General features: G+C 46.1%; 2 protein-coding genes across 2 annotated transcripts in view; both read right to left on the bottom strand.

Annotated features, from left to right (window-relative positions):
• Positions 1-2,790, bottom strand: part of LOC135525586 (dedicator of cytokinesis protein 3-like) — a 24,576-nt gene extending 21,786 nt beyond the window's left edge. The window contains exon 1 of the mRNA XM_064953298.1: positions 2,781-2,790. Coding sequence (XP_064809370.1) covers positions 2,781-2,790 — 10 coding nt within the window. The remainder of the gene's footprint in view (positions 1-2,780) is intronic.
• Positions 1-15,224, bottom strand: part of LOC135530244 (dedicator of cytokinesis protein 3-like) — a 277,860-nt gene that overhangs the window by 46,203 nt on the left and 216,433 nt on the right. The window contains 9 exon segments of the mRNA XM_064958601.1: positions 2,912-2,999; positions 3,469-3,584; positions 4,994-5,075; positions 8,558-8,693; positions 10,303-10,421; positions 13,139-13,252; positions 13,349-13,432; positions 13,691-13,870; positions 14,831-15,084. Of these exon segments, the coding sequence (XP_064814673.1) occupies positions 2,912-2,999; positions 3,469-3,584; positions 4,994-5,075; positions 8,558-8,693; positions 10,303-10,421; positions 13,139-13,252; positions 13,349-13,432; positions 13,691-13,870; positions 14,831-15,084 (1,173 nt within the window).

The raw sequence follows: 15,224 nt of genomic DNA, 5'->3' as shown, positions 1-15,224 counted from the left end.
GTTATCACCTCCTATAAACTCTGAATAAGAGTAGAGTTGGTTACCACCTCCTATAAACTCTGTTAGGTTCACCTTCTATAAACTCTGAACAAGAGTAGGTTACCACCTCCTATAAACTCTGAACAAGAGTAGGTTACCACCTCCTATAAACTCTGAATAAGAGTAGGTTATCACCTCCTATAAACTCTGAATAAGAGTTGGTTATCACCTCCTATAAACTCTGAATAGGAGTTGGTTATCACCTCCTATAAACTCTGAATAAGAGTAGGTTATCACCTCCTATAAACTCTGAATAAGAGTTGGTTACCACCTCCTATAAACTCTGAATAGGAGTTGGTTATCACCTCCTATAAACTCTGAATAGGAGTTGGTTATCACCTCCTATAAACTCTGAATAGGAGTTGGTTATCACCTCCTATAAACTCTGAATAAGAGTAGGTTAACACCTCCTATAAACTCTGAATAAGAGTAGGTTATCACCTCCTATAAACTCTGAATAAGAGTTGGGAGTTGGTTACCACCTCCTATAAACTTGGTTTGGTTCACCTCCTATAAACTCTGAATAAGAGTAAGAGTTGGTTTATCACCTCCTATAAACTCTGAATAAGAGTAGGGTTATCACCTCCTATAAACTCTGAATAGGAGTTGGTTATCACCTCCTATAAACTCTGAATAAGAGTTATCACCTCCTATAAAGGTTATCACCTCCTATAAACTCTGAATAAGAGTAGGTTATCACCTCCTATAAACTCTGAATAAGAGTTGGTTACCACCTCCTATAAACTCTGAATAAGAGTTGGTTATCACCTCACCTTATATACTCTGAACTATAAACAGTTGGTTACCACCTACTATAAACTCTGGATAAGAGTTGGTTATCACCTCCTATAAACTCTGTTCAAGAGTTGGTTATCACCTCCTATAAACTCTGAATAAGAGTAGGTTATCACCTCCTATAAACTCTGAATAAGAGTAGGTTATCACCTCCTATAAACTCTGAATAAGTTACCACCTCCTATAAACTCTGTAGGTTATCACCTCCTATAAACTCTGAATAGGAGTTGGTTATCACCTCCTATAAACTCTGAATAAGAGTAGGTTATCACCTGAATAAGAGTTGGTTCCTATAAACTCTGTTCAAGAGTTGGTATAAACTCACCTCCTATAAACTCTGAATAAGAGTTGGTTACCACCTCCTATAAACTCTGAATAAGAGTTGGTTATCACCTCCTATAAACTCTGAATAAGAGTTGGTTACCACCTCCTATAAACTCTGAAAACGAGTAGGTTACCACCTCCTATAAACTCTGTTCAACAGTTGGTTATCACCTCCTATAAACTCTGTTCAACAGTAGGTTACCACCTCCTATAAACTCTGAATAAGAGTTGGTTACCACCTCCTATAAACTCTGTTCAAGAGTTGGTTACCACCTCCTATAAACTCTGTTCAACAGTAGGTTACCACCTCCTATAAACTCTGAATAAGAGTTGGTTACCACCTCCTATAAACTCTGAATAAGAGTTGGTTATCACCTCCTATAATCTCTGAACAACAGTTGGTTACCACCTCCTATAAACTCTGAATAAGAGTAGGTTACCACCTCCTATAATCTCTGAACAAGAGTTGGTTACCACCTCCTATAAACTCTGAATAAGAGTAGGTTACCACCTCCTATAAACTCTGAGTCTCACAAAGGGCTTTAGACATAGCAATGAGTTGGTGCTGACTGGGCTGTTCTGGGCTGATATCTATAGGCTGCAGATACTGTGGATTAAACCGTCTGAAGTATTAGGAGGTTCTGTGAACTGCCTTGTACCCACTGACTGAATCAACAGATAAAGCAGACGACTGAACAGACAGACTGACAGAGGAGATGGAAGGTCTGTGATGAAGGATTAGAGACAGAGGAGACGGAAGGTGTGTGATGAAGGATTATAGACAGACAGACTGACAGAGGAGATGGAAGGTGTGTGATGAAGGATTACAGACAGACAGACTGACAGAGGAGATGGAAGGTGTGTGATGAAGGATTACTGACAGAGGAGATGGAAGGTCTGTGATGAAGGATTACAGACAGACTGACAGAGGAGATGGAAGGTCTGTGATGAAGGATTACTGACAGAGGAGATGGAAGGTCTGTGATGAAGGATTACAGACAGACAGACTGAAGAGATGGAAGGTGTGTGATGAAGGATTACAGACAGACAGACTGACAGAGGAGATGGAAGGTGTGTGATGAAGGATTACAGACAGACTGACAGAGGAGATGGAAGGTGTGTGATGAAGGATTAGAGACAGAGGAGACAGAAGGTCTGTGATGAAGGATTACAGACAGACTGACAGAGGAGATGGAAGGTGTGTGATGAAGGATTACAGACAGACAGACTGACAGAGGAGATGGAAGGTGTGTGATGAAGGATTACAGACAGACAGACTGACAGAGGAGATGGAAGGTGTGTGATGAAGGATTACAGACAGACAGACTGACAGAGGAGATGGAAGGTGTGTGATGAAGGATTACAGACAGACAGACTGACAGAGGAGATGGAAGGTGTGTGATGAAGGATTACAGACAGACAGACTGACAGAGGAAATGGAAGGTCTGTGATGAAGGATTATAGACAGACAGACTGACAGAGGAGATGGAAGGTGTGTGATGAAGGATTAGAGACAGAGGAGACAGAAGGTGTGTGATGAAGGATTACAGACAGACAGACTGACAGAATGTCTGCACTCATGAATTTATACTTTAAGTCAACGCAGCAACAAAACTACTTACAGACTATCATCAGAAGTACGCAGCGATGTCCCTTTTATATATATATATATGCCAAGTTCTGTATGTCTAACGCAACAGACTCAAGGTCAGACGGAAGGGCAATAAGCTGAGGACAGGCAGGACAACAGTACCTTTCTCCGCTACGGACAGGTTAGGGTCGCTACAGGGCTTGCACGGACCAATCACCTGGTGGAACAACGCTCGCTGGAAGTTAGTTGGCTGGAGACACAGAAAAGACACATAAACCAATCAATGAACCAAATCAAAAGGTATTTATAAAGACCATTTTTTTTGTTTTTTTTTACATCAGCAGTTGTCACAAAGAGTTGTTTTTTCTTTCTTTTTTTACAATTACCTGGCCTAAAAAAAGCAAGCAGGAACAGGAAGAACATAAGGAGAGGTACCAGACCCAGAGGTGAGGGTAATCCTACTCTGGCAGTACCAGAAGGTACTTAATTACATTCCAATAAGAAGATCTAAAGAGATAGTGATTGAAGCAGAGTACAAGGAGTACTGACCTAGGATCTGCCCATATAATCATACTGATTATGATCTAAAAGAGGGGAAAAGGGGGAAACTGATCCTAGATCAGCACTAATACTCTGATATTCTTTGTGGAGAAGGGCCCAGAGAAGATAGAGATTGAAGCGAAGCAGAGAAGCGTGGGCCAAGCCAACAGTAGCTGTACCTGTCCGTTCTCAGTGATGTTGGGGTACATAGCGGAGCTGGGTCTCTCACGGTGCAGAGGCAGCAGCATCAACATTTCACGGTTGTGTCTGTATTTTTCTGGCAGCGACGGGGAGCCTACCACAGAGGGCAGAGGACACAGAGAGGAACAGAGCATCAAAATTAGACAGAGATACTGAGAGGAGACAGAGAAGAACAGAACATTACAACTAGACAGAGATACTGAGAGGAGACAGAGAAGAACAGAACATTACAACTAGACAGAGATACTGAGAGGAGACAGAGATACTGAGAGGAGACAGAGAAGAACAGAACATTACAACTAGACAGAGATACTGAGAGGAGACAGAGAGGAACAGAACATTACAACTAGACAGAGATACTGAGAGGAGACAGAGATACTGAGAGGAGACAGAGAGGAACAGAACATCACAACTAGACAGAGATACTGAGAGGAGACAGAGAGGAACAGAACATTACAACTAGACAGAGATACTGAGAGGAGACAGAGATACTGAGAGGAGACAGAGAAGAACAGAACATCACAACTAGACAGAGATACTGAGAGGAGACAGAGATACTGAGAGGAGAGAGATACTGAGAGGAGACAGAGATACTGAGAGGAGACAGAGATACTGAGAGGAGACAGATACTGAGAGAGACAGAGATACTGAGAGGAGATACTGAGAGAGGAGACAGAGATACTGAGAGGAGACAGAGTGGAACAGAACATCACAACTAGACAGAGATACTGAGAGGAGACAGAGATACTGAGAGGAGAGAGATACTGAGAGGAGACAGAGATACTGAGAGGAGACAGAGATACTGAGAGGAGACAGAGATACTGAGAGGAGACAGAGATACTGAGAGGAGACAGAGATACTGAGAGGAGACAGAGTGGAACAGAACATCACAACTAGACAGAGATACTGAGAGGAGACAGAGATACTGAGAGGAGAGAGATACTGAGAGGAGACAGAGATACTGAGAGGAGACAGAGATACTGAGAGGAGACAGAGATACTGAGAGGAGACAGAGATACTGAGAGGAGACAGAGTGGAACAGAACATCACAACTAGACAGAGATACTGAGAGGAGACAGAGATACTGAGAGGAGAGAGATACTGAGAGGAGACAGAGATACTGAGAGGACACAGAGAGGAACACAGCATCACAACTAATCAGAGATACTGAGAGGAGACAGAGATAACTGAGAGGAGACAGAGATACTGAGAGGAGACAGAGATACTGAGAGGAGACAGAGAGGAGCACAGCATCACAACTAGACAGAGATACTGAGAGGAGACAGAGATACTGAGAGGGGACAGAGATACTGAGAGGAGACAGAGATACTGAGAGGAGACAGAGAGGAACAGAACATCACAACTAGACAGAGAACAGAGCATCGGAACTAGACAGAGATCAGAGCATCACAACTAGACAGAGATCAGAGCATCGGAACGAGCCACACAAAGTAGGGGTTTGATCCCATTGCTAGTAAGATCTGACTACAGTAGACAACCTACCTCTGATACTGTTGGGTGCAGAGTTCATCATCTGGGAGGGGGCTGAGTGGGTGGAGCTTAGACTGGAGGACGAGGGACTGGGCTGAGACAAGAAAGAGAAAATATACTTATAGTAAATGAGTCAGAAACCAGATTATTTACAGTAAATGAGCCATGAACCAGATTATTTACAGTAAATGACCCAGAAACCAGATTATTTACAGTAAATGAGCCATGAACCAGATTATTTACAGTAAATTACCCAGAAACCAGATTATTTACAGTAAATGAGCCATGAACCAGATTATTTACAGTAAATGAGCCATGAACCAGATTATTTACAGTAAATGAGCCATGAACCAGATTATTTACAGTAAATGACCCAGAAACCAGATTATTTACAGTAAATGAGCCATGAACCAGATTATTTACAGTAAATGAGCCATGAACCAGATTATTTACAGTAAATGAGCCATGAACCAGATTATTTACAGTAAATGAGCCAGAAACCAGATTATTTACAGTAAATGGGCCATGAACCAGATTATTTACAGTAAATGAGCCATGAACCAGATTATTTACAGTAAATGAGCCAGAAACCAGATTATTTACAGTAAATGGGCCAGAAAACAAATGATTTACTTCATTCCAGAAATAATCTCTTCACTGTTAAGTAGAAGTAAAGGACCTCATCCAACCAACGCAGAGTCATTGTGGTTTTAGCAGTCAGCAACTTTATCAGCTTCACCTGTAGTCATTTAGGACCATACACTTTCTGTGTTCCCCATGCAGATCTAATTTAGCATCTGGTCCTTACTTTTCGGATAGTTAACTGTATTTCATTGGGCAGAGTCTTCTGTGGGAATAAAAATTATAAAATAACTTTCTTATCCATCATGCGAAGGAGCTTACAGGTACAGTGAGGTGGGTACAGTACAGTGAGGTGGGTACAGTGAGGTGGGTACAGTGGGTACAGTACAGTGAGGTGGGTACAGTACAGTGAGGTGGGTACAGTGAGGTGGGTACAGTACAGTGATGTGGGTACAGTACAGTGAGGTGGGTACAGTGGGTACGGTACAGTGAGGTGGCTACAGTACAGTGAGGTGGGTACAGTGGGTACGGTACAGTGAGGTGGGTACAGTGGGTACAGTACAGTGAGGTGGCTACAGTACAGTGAGGTGGGTACAGTGGGTACGGTACAGTGAGGTGGCTACAGTACAGTTAGGTGGGTACAGTGGGTACAGTACAGTGAGGTGGTTACAGTGCAGTGAGGTGAGGTGGGTACAGTACAGTGAGGTGGGTACAGTGGGTACAGTACAGTGTGTTGGCTACGGTGAGGTGGCTACAGTGGGGTGGGTACAGCAGGTACAGTACAGTGAGGTGGGTACAGTGAGGTGGGTACAGTACAGTGAGGTGGGTACAGCAGGTACAGTACAGTGAGGTGGGTATAGTGAGGTGGGTACAGTACAGTGAGGTGGGTACAGCAGGTACAGTACAATGAGGTGGGTACGGTACAGTGAGGTGGATACAGTACAGTTTGGTGGGTACAGTGGGTACGGTACAGTGACGTGGCTACAGTACAGTGGGTACAGTACAGTTAAGTGGGTACGGTACAGTGAGGTGGCTACAGTACAGTGAAGTGGGTACTGTTGGGTACAGTACAGTGAGGTGGCTACAGTACAGCTAGGTGGGTACAGTGGGTACAGTACAGTTAGGTGGGTACAGTACAGTGAGGTGGGTACAGTGGGTACAGTACAGTGACGTGGCTACAGTACAGTTAGGTGGGTACAGTGGGTACAGTACAGTTAGGTGGGTACAGTGGTTACGGTACAGTGAGATGGGTACAGTAGGGTGGGTACAGTGGGTACGGTACAGTGAGGTGGCTACAGTACAGTTAGGTGGGTACAGTGGGTACAGTACAGTGAGGTGGCTACAGTACAGTGGGTACAGTACAGTTAAGTGGGTACTGTCGGTACGGTACAGTGAAGATGCTACAGTACAGTGAGGTGGGTACAGTGGGTACAGTACAGTGAGGTGGCTACAGTACAGCGAGGTGGGTACAGTGGGTACGGTACAGTGAGGTGGGTACAGTGGATACGGTACAGTTAGGTGGGTACAGCGGCTACAGTACAGTGAGGTGGGTACAGTGGGTACGGTACAGTGAGATGGCTACAGTACAGTGAGGTGGGTGCAGTGGGTACGGTACAGAGAGGTGGCTAGAGTACAGTTAGGTGGGTACAGTGGGGACAGTACAGTGAGGTGGCTACAGTGCAGTGGGTGGGTACATTACAGTGAGGTGGGTACAGTGGGTACAGTACAGTGAGGTGGCTAGAGTACAGTGAGGTGGCTACAGTGGGTACAGTACAGTGAGGTGGCTACAGTGCAGTGAGGTGGGTACAGTACAGTGAGGTGGGTACAGTGGGTACAGTACAGTGTGTTGGCTACGTTGACGTGGCTACAGTGGGGTGGGTACAGCGGGTACAGTACAGTGAGGTGGGTACAGTACAGTGAGTTGGGTACAGTGAGGTGCGTACAGCGGGTACAGTACAGTGAGGTGGGTACAGTACAGTGAGGTGAGTACAGCGGGTACAGTACAGTAAGGTGGGTACAGTGCAGTGAGGTGGGTACAGTACAGTGAGGTGGGTACAGTACAGTGAGGTGGCTACAGTACAGTGAGGTGGGTACAGCAGGTACAGTACAGTGAGGTGGGTACAGCGGGTACAGTACAGTGAGGTGGATACAGTGAGGTGGGTACAGTGGATACAGTACAGTGAGGTGGGTACAGTGGCTACAGTACAGTGAGGTGGGTACAGTGGGTACAGTACAGTTAGGTGGGTACAGTGGGTACAGTACAGTTAGGTGGGTAAAGTGGATACGGTACAGTTAGGTGGGTACAGCGGCTACAGTACAGTGAGGTGGGTACAGTCGGTACGGTACAGTGAGGTGGCTAGAGTACAGTTAGGTGGGTACAGTGGGTACAGTACAGTGAGGTGGCTACAGTGCAGTGAGGTGGGTACAGTGGGTACAGTACAGTGAGGTGGCTAGAGTACAGTTAGCTGGGTACAGTGGGTACAGTACAGTGAGGTGGCTACAGTGCAGTGAGGTGGGTACAGTGGGTACAGTACAGTGTGTTGGCTACGTTGAGGTGGCTACAGTGGGGTGGGTACAGCGGGCACAGTACAGTGAGGTGGGTAAAGTACAGTGAGTTGGGTACAGTGAGGTGCGTACAGCGGGTACAGTACAGTGAGGTGGGTACAGTACAGTGAGGTGGGTACAGCGGGTACAGTACAGTGAGGTGTGTACAGCGGGTACAGTACAGTGAGGTGGCTACAGTACAGTGAGGTGGGTACAGTGGATACGGTACAGTGAGGTGTGTACAGCGGGTACTGTACAGTGAGGTGGGTACAGTGGATACGGTACAGTGAGGTGTGTACAGCGGGTAAGGTCCAGTGAGGTGGGTACAGTGGATACGGTACAGTGAGGTGGGTACAGCGGGTACGGTACAGTGAGGTGGGTACATTGGATACGGTACAGTGAGGTGGGTACAGCGGGTAGAGCAGGCACTGCCCTGGCGTAGAGACAGACCTGCATACGGTAGATGTCCTCGGGGTGTTCCATCACCACGCTGTCCGTCAGGATCACCAGGTTACCCGTTTCGCTGGAGGTGTGAGAGGACAGTGAGGAGGACGACTGGCGGATAGACCCCAGCAGATTCAGTGGACTGGGGGAGGGAGAGAGAGAGAGAGAGAGAGAGAGAGGGGGGAGGGGAGGGGAGAGGGAGGAAGAATGGAGAGGGAGGGTTGTGGAGGGGGGGAGTAAGGGGTGAAGAGGGGGGGAGGAAAGGTTGGAGGGAGGGAAGTATCGGGAGGGGTGGAAGGGATGGAAGGAAGATTTGTGCCGTGACTCGTGAAAGCACTGAAATCACCTGTGCATGCCTGCGTGTGTGTGACCATATATCTGTGTGTGTGTGACCATATCTCTGTGTGTGACCATATCTCTGTGTGTGACCATATCTCTGTGTGTGACCATATCTCTGTGTGTGTGACCATATCTCTGTGTGTGACCATATCTCTGTGTGTGACCATATCTCTGTGTGTGACCATATCTCTGTGTGTGACCATATCTCTGTGTGTGTGACCATATCTCTGTGTGTGACCATATCTCTGTGTGTGTGACCATATCTCTGTGTGTGACCATATCTCTGTGTGTGTGTGACCATATCTCTGTGTGTGTGACCATATCTCTGTGTGTGTGACCATATCTCTGTGTGTGTGACCATATCTCTGTGTGTGTGACCATATCTCTGTGTGTGTGACCATATCTCTGTGTGTGACCATATCTCTGTGTGTGTGACCATATCTCTGTGTGTGACCATATCTCTGTGTGTGTGACCATATCTCTGTGTGTGTGACCATATCTCTGTGTGTGACCATATCTCTGTGTGTGTGACCATATCTCTGTGTGTGTGTGACCATATCTCTGTGTGTGTGACCATATCTCTGTGTGTGACCATATCTCTGCGTGTGTGTGACCATATATCTGTGTGTGTGACCATATCTCTGTGTGTGTGACCATATCTCTGTGTGTGACCATATCTCTGTGTGTGTGTGACCATATCTCTGTGTGTGTGACCATATCTCTGTGTGTGTGACCATATCTCTGTGTGTGACCATATCTCTGTGTGTGTGTGACCATATCTGTGTGTGTGTGACCATATCTCTGTGTGTGTGTGACCATATCTCTGTGTGTGTGTGACCATATCTCTGTGTGTGTGTGTGCATATCTGTGTGTGTGTGTGCATATCTGTGTGTGTATGTGATCATATCTGTGTGTGTGTGACCATATCTCTCTGTGTGTGTGTGACCATATCTCTCTGTGTGTGTGTGACCATATCTGTGTGTGTGTGTGTGCATATCTGTGTGTGTGTGTGTGTGTGTGTGCATATCTGTGTGTGTGTGTGATCATATCTGTGTGTGTGTGACCATATCTCTGTGTGTGTGACCATATCTCTGTGTGTGTGTGACCATATCTCTGTGTGTGTGACCATATCTGTGTGTGTGTGACCATATCTCTGTGTGTGTGTGACCATATCTCTGTGTGTGTGACCATATCTCTGTGTGTGTGTGACCATATCTCTGTGTGTGTGTGACCATATCTCTGTGTGTGACCATATCTCTGTGTGTGTGTGTGACCATATCTCTGTGTGTGACCATATCTCTGTGTGTGTGTGTGTGTGACCATATCTATGTGTGTGTGTGTGACCATATCTCTGTGTGTGTGTGTGATCATATCTCTCTGTGTGTGACCATATCTCTGTGTGTATGCCTCACCTGTGCCTGTGAATGAGTTTGAAGCTGTCGGGGCTCATGGGGCTGTGCGTAGCCAGGATGCCTCTTGTGGTGCTGACACTAGAACAGGCAGGACTCAGCTTGTCCAGTCCCGGCAGACCCTGTAGAGAGAGAAAGCACTAAATAAACGTCCCTTTTTCAGGACCCTGTCTTGCAAAGATAATTCATAAAAATCCAAATAACACAGATCTTCATTGTAAAGGGTTTAAACACGGTTTCCTATGCTTGTTCAATGACCCATAAACAATTAATGAACATGCACCTGTGGAATGGTCGTTAAGACACTAACAGCTTACAGACGGTAGGAAATTAAGGTCACAGTTATGAAAACTTAGGACACTAAAGAGGCCTTTCAACTGACTCTGAAAAACACCAAAATAAAGATTTCCAGGGTCCCTGCTCATCTGCGTGAACGTGTCTTAGGCATGCTGCAAGGAGGCATGAGGACCGCAGATGTGGCCAGGTCAATGAATTACAATGTCTGTAATGTGAGACGCCTAAGACAACGCTAAAGGGAGACAGAACGGACAGCTGATCGTCCTCATAGTGGCAGACCACGTGTAACAACACCTGCACAGGATCGGTACATCTGAACATCACACCTGCGGGACAGGTACAGGATGGCAACAACAACTACCCGAGTTACACCAGGAACTCACAATCCCTCCATCAGTGCTTAGACTGTCCCCAATAGGCTGAGAGAGGCTGGACTGAGGGCTTGTAGGCCTGTTGTAAGACATCACCAGCAACAACGTCGCCTATGGGCACAAACCCACCATCGTTGGACCAGACAGGACTGGCTGATGAGACAGGACTTCACTAACGAGTCGCGGTTTTGTCTCACCAGGGGGGATGGTCGGATTCGCTTTTATCGTCGAAGCAATGAGCGTTTCACCGAGGCCTGAACTCTGGAACGGGATTGATTTGGAGGTGGAGGGTCCGTCATGGTCTGCGACGATGTGTCACAGCATCATCGGACTGAGCTTGTTGCCATTGCAGGCAATCTCAACGCTGTGCATTACAGGGAAGACATCCTCCTCCCTCATGTGGTACCCTTCCTGCAGGCTCATCCTGACATGACCCTCCAGCATAACAATGCCATCAGCCATACTGCTCGTTCTGTGCGTGATTTCCTGCAAGACAGGAATGTCAGTGTTCTGCCATGGTCAGCGAATAGCCCGGATCTCAATACCATTGAGCACGTCTGGGACCTGTTGGATCGGAGGGTGAGGACTAGGGACATTCCCCCCCAAAATGTCTGGGAATGTCTGGGAACTTGCAGGTGTCTTAGTGGAAGAGCGGGGTAACATCTCAAGAACTGGCAAATCTGGTGCAGTCCATAAGGAGGAGATGCACTGCAGCTGGTGGCCACACCAGATACTGACTGTTACTATTGACTTTAACCTCCCCTTTGTTCTTGGACACAATATTCAATTTCTGTTAGTCACATGTCTGTGGAACTTGTCTAGATGTAGAAAGTGGCGTTGACCGTAGTCTGGATGTAGAACGTGGAATTGACCCTAGTCTATATGTAGAAAGTGGAGTTGACCCTAGTCTAGATGTAGAAAGTGGAGTTGACCCTAGTCTGGATGTAGAACGTGGAATTGACCCTAGTCTAGAAGTAGAAAGTGGAGTTGACCGTAGTCTGGATGTAGAACGTGGAATTGACCCTAGTCTATATGTAGAAAGTGGAGTTGACCCTAGTCTAGATGTAGAAAGTGGAGTTGACCCTAGTCTGGATGTAGAACGTGGAATTGACCCTAGTCTAGATGTAGAAAGTGGAGTTGACCCTAGTCTGGATGTAGAACGTGGCATTGACCCTAGTCTAGATGTAGAAAGTGGAGTTGACCCTAGTCTAGATGTAGAAAGTGGAGTTGACCCTAGTCTGGATGTAGAACGTGGAATTGACCCTAGTCAAGATGTAGAAAGTGGAGTTGACCCTAGTCTAAATGTAGAAATTGGAGTTGACCCTAGTCTAGATGTAGAAAGTGGAGTTGACCCTAGTCTGGATGTAGAACGTGGAGTTGACCCTAGTCTAGATGTAGAAAGTGGAGTTGACCCTAGTCTAGATGTAGAACGTGGAATTGACCCGAGTCGAGATGTAGAAAGTGGAGTTGACCCTAGTCTAGATGTAGAAAGTGGAGTTGTCCCTAGTCTAGATGTAAAACGTGGAATTGACCCGAGTCGAGATGTAGAAAGTGGAGTTGACCCTAGTCTAGATGTAGAAAGTGGAGTTGACCCTAGTCTAGATGTAGAAAGTGGAGTTGACCCTAGTCTAGATGTAGAAAGTGGAGTTGACCCTAGTCTAGATGTAGAAAGTGGAGTTGACCCTAGTCTAGATGTAGAACGTGGAGTTGACCCTAGTCTAGATGTAGAAAGTGGAGTTGACCCTAGTCTAGATGTAGAAAGTGGAGTTGACCCTAGTCTAGATGTAGAAAGTGGAGTTGACACTAGTCTAGATGTAGAAAGTGGAGTTGATCCTAGTCTAGATGTAGAAAGTGAAGTTGACTCTCTTCTAGATGTAGAAAGTGTCAGTCCGGCTACCTGTGCTGAATGATTTCTGAGCCTGTTGTGCCGTCAGCAATAGCCGGGTCACAGCATGGGACTGCCGGTTCCTTAAACCACTTTCCAGCATCCCTCCATCCGGCAAGTATTGTGGAAAACGCTCTCTGGAGAATGTGTATGATTGAATATCTGACTGAAGATACTTCTAGAAACAACTTCACCAGACAGAAATGGATAAGGCTCAAAGGACACATCTTGAGAGACTGCTGAAAAAAAAGCCATTCACATAGAGACTGCTGAAAGAGTCACTCACATAGAGACTGCTCCTCATCATCTGGAACTGATCTATCAGCTTCTTGTGCAGGGGACGCATTTCAGGGTGCACCAGCTTGTCATGGACCGCAAGCCCCGCCCCCAGGATGTAAACCTACAACAGCAGACAGCAACAGCTTCAGTGAGTTCAGTTTATTGCCACGTTTTAATTTGATATCAACATTAAGATACAGACAGATCAAGACTGTACCTGTTCCTGCATGAGGTCTTTGAGGGCAGTGATCTTCTCTGTGTCTTCTGGGTGGCTGCTGATGTACTCCTTATCAAAGAAGGCCTGGTTGAGGGAGAGACCAGACAGACAGACATACGGGATGTAAGGGGACGGTAGATCAAAGAAAATACCCCCCAAAGTAAAAAATGTGTTCTAATAAATTATTTGGTGACGTGAATATATTTAGTATTTAGTAGTTTTATCTAAAAAGGTAACATTTTTAAATATTTGACTATTTTTTATGAAATTCACTCTTATGAGGACTCTCCCCTGGTTCTATGGTGGCACCTGCCTCCCGGTATCTGGCGATGGTATCATTACCTCCTGGTATCTGGCGATGCCCCCGTTGACGGCAGCGTCAATGACCCCATTGAGACACATGGAGAGCAGGTTGATGTTGCCATGGAGCTGCTTGTGTTGGTACTGGCTGATCAGGGTCCGCAGCTCATGGTTCTTGTTCTCCACCACGTAGATGGCATTCTCCAGAGGACTGACTTCCACCTGGACAACACAATGCAAGTAACTTATCACATTTTATTTGTAACATGCGCCGAATACAACAGAAATCCTTACAAGCCCTTAAACAAAAATACAGCACAAGTTCAAGTTAATAAAATATTTACAAAATGAACTAAAGTAATAAAAATAAAATCAAAAGTAACACAAAATGACAATAACAATACCGAGGCTATATACCGAGTCAGTATGTGGGGATACAGGTTAGTCGAGGTCATTTGTACATGTAGGTGGGGGTAAAGTTACTATTCATGGATAATAAACAGTGAGTAGCAGCAGTGTAAAAACAAAGGGGGGTCAATGTAAATAGTCCTGGTGGCCATTTGATTAATTCTTCAGCAGTCTCATGACTTGGGGGTAGAAGCTTTTAAGGAGCCCATTTGGTCCTAGACTTCGGTACTGCTTGCCATGCGGCAGCAGAGAGAACAGTCCACGACTTCGATGACTGGAGTCTCCTTTTCCTGTAGTCCACGATCATCTCCTCACATTGAGGGAGAGGTTGTTGTCTTGGCACCACATGTCTCTGACCTCCTCCCTGTAGACCGTCTCATGGTGTCCCAGGGTCCTTAGTGATGAGCTTTGATGGCACTCTGGTGTTGAACACTGAGCTGTAGTCAATGAACAGCATTCTCACAAAGGTGTTCCTTTTGTCCAGGTGGGAAAGGGCAGTGTGGAGTGTGATTGAGATTGCGTCATCTGTGGATCTATTGGGACGGTATGCCAATTGGAGAGGGTCTAGGTTTTCCAGGATGATTGTGTTGATGTGAGCCATGACCAGCCTTTCAAAAACTTCATGGCTACTGACGTGAGCGCTACGGTGCGGTAGTCATTTAGGCAGGTTACCTTCGCATGCTTGGGCACAGAGACTATGGTGGTCTGCTTGAAACATGTAGGTACTACAGATTCGGTCAGGGAGAGGTTGAAAATGTCAGTGAAGACACTCACCAGCTCTCTCTTCTCCACCTCAAACCAGCGGGAGATACCAGGAAGAGGATGTGTGAGGATCAGCGTAGTCCTCTCGATCCACAAGCTCTTGAACTCGTTCTCTCGATCTTTGGATCCTTTGTGGAAGGGCCGGTCGTAGCGAAAGCGGCGCACGTTGTTAACACGGTAGAAGCTCTTGATGCGGTCTGGAACGCGGTCCATTTGGAGAATTTTGACATTCTCCGGAACCGGTGTCACCGCATAGACCTGCAGGTCTGAGAGGTACCGCGTCAAGGAAAAGATGCCTGGGTGGGAGTGTGTTTTCCCTTTGGAATACACATACATGTGAGCAAGTATGATGCAATCACTCATCCACACACACACATACATATACACCAAGTGTACAACACATTAA

This window comes from Oncorhynchus masou, chromosome 5 (genome assembly GCF_036934945.1).
Source record: "Oncorhynchus masou masou isolate Uvic2021 chromosome 5, UVic_Omas_1.1, whole genome shotgun sequence".
In the NCBI taxonomy this organism is placed as follows: domain Eukaryota; kingdom Metazoa; phylum Chordata; class Actinopteri; order Salmoniformes; family Salmonidae; genus Oncorhynchus; species Oncorhynchus masou.
This window is presented reverse-complemented; position numbering and strand designations above follow the sequence as displayed.